The following is a 5,502-nucleotide window of genomic DNA, read 5'->3' as shown; positions in this document are numbered from 1 at the left end:
TTTGTGGAAATTGATTACGATGTTGTTTGCTTAGGACACATTCTTCACAAACACCTGAAGGCACGGTAATTTGAGGAAGACCTTCCACCATATTTTTTTGCTGCAAAACTCTCAAACCGCTAAAATGTAAATGACCATAGCGAAAATGCCATAGCCATGCTGCATCCTTTACTTTTGTTGAGAAGCAAGAATAAGATGTATTATTGAGATAAAGTGGGAACATGCGGTTAGGAGTCATTTTAACTTGAGCAATCAATCCCAACTTTGCATCTTGTATGCGACATACCCCTTCCTTTATTGAAATCTCATATCCCTTTTCTTGCAGTTGGCCCACACTAAGAAAATTAGTCTTTAAGTCAGGAACAAAAAGAACATTAGAGATAATGTGAGTGATGCCTTTGTTTTGAAGAGTAACAATTCCCGTCCCCATTACAGATACTATGGAATTGTCACCAAACTTCACAGTATTGTGAAAAGTTTCGTCTAACTGGGAAAACATCGTCTTATCCCCACACATGTGATTGCTACATCCGGTATCTAAATACCACATGTGTTGAGTTTCTTCATTCACATGACACGCTAGCAAAAGAGATACCTCCTCTTCTTTTTCTACAAAGTTGGTTTTTTCTTCATCTGGTTTAGTCAGATTGGTTCGGCAATCTGATTGATAGTGGCCAAATTTGTGACAACGATAACACTCACCTTTGACAAGTCTCTCGGTTTATTGGTTGTTGAGATATTATGGCCACCTCGCCTTCCTCCTCTTCCTCTACCTCTACCTCTGCCTCGTCCTCTATTTCCCCTCGATGATGGATGATTTTCTGTTGAGATCTTCAATGCTTGTTCTTCATTTTCCTGATGAATAAGTTTCTGCTCATGAATCATTAAAGAACTTTTTAATTCATCCAAGGAAAGTTTTTCCACGTCGTTAGCTTCCTCTATGGAGCACACAACAAAATTGAACTTCGGTGTCATGGATCGAAGAATCTTTTCAACAACATCAGAATCCTCTATTTTGCTACCATGATTTCTCATCTTGTTGACAATCGCGGTTGTACGAGAGAGATATTCTATAACAGACTCTCCCGACTTCATGCGGAGTGTTTCGAACTCTGTACGAAGTGCTTGAAGCTGCTGCCTCTTTGTTTTTGTAGAACCTTCATACTTTTTCTGCATGGAGTCCCATATACTCTTTGAAGAATCTTTGCAGAGTATTGTCTCCAAGATGGGACGTTCGATGGCCTGAAAAAGATAATTTTTTGCTTTGCGATCTTTCAGTTTCAACGCCTCCAATTTTGTCCGTTGCTCTTCCGCCGTCCTTGCAGTTGGCTTTGCAAATGCAGTCTCAATAACACACCAAAGTTCCTTCGACCTCAGGAAATTCTCCATTAGCATGCTCCAATGGTCATAGTAGCCATCAGAACGAGGAATAGCGGGTTGAACAAAATTTTTAGCTGCCATGTCTATCGAAAAGACTCTCTCTCAATATTCACTTCCTCTCACTTAGAGCTACTGCTCATATGAATATTTAACTTGGCTCTGATACCAAATGTTATAAAAATAAGAAGAAACAGAAGTACGTAAAACTCACATCTTTATTATGCATGAAATAACCTTTTATATAGGCATTACAAAACTAACCACATACTAATGAACTGCGCACTAACACCACGTACTAAGAAACTAACTGAGCACTAACAGGAACTAGTAAAACAATGCCAAAATACTAGGACATACATTATTATTTATTTCAATAATATTTAACAATCTGTACCCCATTAATCTCTTTGACCTTTTGCAGAAAAGAATTTGGAGCATAGCTCTGATAAAATCATCTGGTCTCTAATTTAATTAATTGATCTGTAAATTTCTAAACTCAAGTCTAGACTCAACAAATTTTATCAAGAATTCAGAAAGCCTGAAGCAAGTTATCAGAAATACCATAACTTATACTCACTTTCAGAAGCCGGATAGTGTATAAGCCCGACCTGAAGAATCTCAGAGTCCGTTCCCCAGCATATAGGAGCACAGGAACTGCAAGATACATCCATGTCTGCAAACAAAAAGTTATATCAGATTGAAAGAAGCATCTCATTTTTTGATTAACCAAATGTACTGTGCAATATAATGTGTGGATGAGTAGGATGATGGATGGGTTTTGGAACTTTACCGTTTTCTTGTACCATTTGTGCACAAGATAGAGGAACATGCCATGGACGATGAGCAGTATGTACACAATGACAAAGAGGTGGTGAGAGTACCAAAATGCATTGAATCCAGTGAGTCTATCAAAAGGCTTGGGCAGCTTAATAAGGCCTCGCCTGAACCATCTTGTTGCAAGTGTAAAAGCAATAAGCATCAAGATTACCATCAGTATTCCTGTCACGCCTTCAGGTCCTTTAATAAGGTCTCCATAACCGGGCTTATTACTTCCAAAATCATTTACGAGAAGCCAGTTATAAATTGCATCCGCTTCGTTGATAAGCCTTGGAAAATCACATGCAAGATGGTTACCAGCATGTAGTATGATACCAATCACAATTCCCGCTGCTATGGTCTGCAAACATCATATCCATAGTAGTTGTTACGATCACGACTCCAGGTATATATAAAAAAAAAACTTCATTATATATTCAAGTGATTTTCAAGATAGATACGGAGGGTTAACAATTTAACCTAATTACCTAAATGCTATCTCTATACCTCCACATGAATACATGATTTGTTTCTGTCCCCACCGACCGAACAAGCTAAGGAATCTCTTTAGCTATAACACTGAAATTCATTTAGTATTTCATTGAATTTGATGTAAATTTATACCTACATATGTTAATCAATATATAAGATGATGCTTATCCATGAGAGCAGAACTCCACAAAATAGTGCAACTCGGAAGAGGCAATGAAACAGTATTTACATGTATATCATCAATAGAAAACACACATGTATTTGGCACCATCAAAAATTTTCCAAACTAACAATATATTTAAGTTGAAATTTCTAAAGAAGGTAATATAACGTTATTCAAATGTTTACAAGTAGTTTTATTGATTAACATGTGAAATTTAGTTGATACAATAACTAGTTGAAAATTCAACACATTGCAAGGAGTAAAACAGGGAAAGGAAATGAGGAAATTGACCTGCACATATGAAGTCCTTTCTATTATAGCTAAATCCATGCTTGACCAGGGTTTCGCTGTTACATAAAGATGGTTATTGAGGATGATTCAGATGCCCGAATTGCTCTCGTTGACGAACATATAGAAGTACCACATCAAGACATGCCTGTATGATTCCAAGAGGTCCGGCAGCCAGAACAAGTCTTTCCAAATCTAGGCCCGACATCATGACATAAACTCCTGAAGTAGACACGTGAGGCCAAGAAACATTACACTTTATGTTATTGTTTTCCTTGCACATCTATTAAGTTCCCGTGTTTTAAGAAAATGCTATTGAAACCTAAAATGCATTGCTTTTTGACATTAAAAGAAAAGATACCTTTCCCTTCCTCTCCCAGAACATTTTCTTCCGGAACAAAGCAATTTTCAAACACAAGCTCACACCTACAGGGTAAAAAATACAAGTGTCAGCCCATTTTCCACACAGAGGGTATGGTATATACAGGCTTCGGGATAAGACAAACATACGTATCACTTCCTCTCATCCCAAGTTTGTCTAATTTCTGGGCAGTACTGAAACTGCAAAGAGCAGAAAGTGCAACATGAGCTCTAAGACGTGTAAAACTTAACCTTGTTACGCACAGATGCTTCATACTAGAAATAAGCCAAAATGGTCAAAACAGGTATGGTGGTAAAATCAGTCTCTCAATTTTCTTTAACTTTAACATGTCAAAATCTAAATTTAGTGGGGTGTATTTTGGGGAAAAAAAAATCATTTATTTCTTCCGAATCAAGATGAAGTACATACCCTGCGATTCCCTTCTCAATGATAAAAGCTGTGATTCCTTTTGAGCGAGCAGCAATATCTGTTTTGAATATTAATTGTATACTTTGAGGTTATTGCTCATATTAAAATTGTTTTCAGTTATGCAATTTATTTGGAACATATGATTTTATTATTTAATTTTATGCATATCTGTTCTAAGCATAATATTTTTTTTTTTTTTAGATTATGCGATTTATTATGCCTTTAGAAAGCATAGTTTGAGAATGGATTTAGTTCCTTATTAAGTTGAACTTTATGCATAAAATTAATTGCGGTAGTGCCTGAATTTAAGCACGTTTAGTCCGTTAATTTAGTTCATCGATTTAAAGCCTTATCCATAGGTGAATCTACAATTTTATAGATCTTCCAAACGATTTTACTTCAAACATGAGAACACATGATTTAGAAAAGTTTCTTGGGGAGGAATACTAGTTCTATGGCCCTGGCTTAAAAGCCTTGTTGCTACTAGTCCCCTTGCGACGCTACTCTGTCTAAGGAGTTGGTATTTAACCGAGTTTCGTCTCGACCAACTTTCCTGGGAGTATACCTAATAATTGTCTATCATGTGTTGGTTTAATTTGTTTGTTAGGCTTTAAATTCCCCTTTTGCCAAGTGATAACAATTTTAGATTAATTAAAGAGTAGCCACAACATCTTTAATTTACTAAAAATTATCTAAAGTTCAAATCACATAAAGATGACAAGGATAAATGTCTAGTGATCGTATAATTTTAATTAGTTGGGGAGTAGACACAACATCCTTAATTAGTTAAAATTATATATTGAGTTGTTACGATCACATAAAGTTTTAGACATATCAATTATGATTAATTGTATGTAATATGATGGAATTTAGCCCACATGCAATTTCGTTATATTTGTATGATTAATTAGGATGAAATACTGAACTATGATCATAATTTAGCCCACAGGCAATTATGTATCGGAATGTAGTTTAGTAGTTTTATCAGTGTGATGATAGGAATAAAGATTCACCTCTATCATGAAGCTTAATTTTATGATGTAAACTTTAGGTCATATATCTTAATTTGCCCACAGGGATTAAAATAAGGAACATGATCTCTTTTAAGTCTTTTGTCATAATGGTTGTAATGAATCTAATCGAATTAAAATTTCAGCCCACAGACAAGTTTTATGCCACTTGATTCTTCAACCCATTTGATAATTGTATGGTTGTAATGAATCTAATTGAATTAAAACTTTAGCCCACAGGCAAGTTTTTTGCCACTTGATTCTTCAACTCATTTGCTAATTGTTTCATCATAAAATTTCAGTTGGATCTAATTGAGTAGAACTTTAGCCCACAAGCAAGTTTTATGTCACTAGATTCTTCTGACTATTTAGTAATTGAGATAAAATACTATCATAAGTGTTTAATTGAATTTAATAGATTTAAAACTTTAGCCCACATGCAAGTTTTATGTCAATAAATTCATCAACCCATTAGATAATAACTTTATCTCAATTTCTTAGAATTTATAAATTTAGTTCAATTATAATTCTAAGTTTCGTGGTTTGCATTGGCAAAACATGTA

At 35.2% G+C, this 5,502-nt stretch overlaps 1 protein-coding gene and 1 long non-coding RNA gene across 2 annotated transcripts; both read right to left on the bottom strand.

Annotated features, from left to right (window-relative positions):
- Window positions 1–1,887: 1,887 nt before the first annotated feature.
- On the bottom strand, window positions 1,888–2,928 carry LOC109159916 (respiratory burst oxidase homolog protein A-like). Its single transcript, XM_019308027.1, has 4 exons — window positions 2,918–2,928; window positions 2,704–2,761; window positions 2,171–2,557; window positions 1,888–2,053 (listed from the first exon to the last, which is right to left on the bottom strand). Exons 1-4 carry the CDS (start codon window positions 2,926–2,928, stop codon window positions 1,910–1,912), a joined length of 600 nt encoding a protein of 199 aa, XP_019163572.1. The 3' UTR covers window positions 1,888–1,909.
- A 317-nt stretch (window positions 2,929–3,245) lies between these two features.
- On the bottom strand, window positions 3,246–3,728 carry LOC109160012. Its single transcript, XR_002050665.1, has 3 exons — window positions 3,650–3,728; window positions 3,501–3,565; window positions 3,246–3,361 (listed from the first exon to the last, which is right to left on the bottom strand). It is a non-coding gene; the product is annotated as an uncharacterized LOC109160012 (long non-coding RNA).
- Window positions 3,729–5,502: the final 1,774 nt, after the last annotated feature.

Source organism: Ipomoea nil, unplaced genomic scaffold (assembly GCF_001879475.1).
Source record: "Ipomoea nil cultivar Tokyo-kokei standard unplaced genomic scaffold, Asagao_1.1 scaffold2845, whole genome shotgun sequence".
In the NCBI taxonomy this organism is placed as follows: Eukaryota; Viridiplantae; Streptophyta; class Magnoliopsida; order Solanales; family Convolvulaceae; genus Ipomoea; species Ipomoea nil.
Note: the sequence above shows the minus strand (reverse complement) of the source record. Positions and strands in the feature narration are given on the sequence as shown.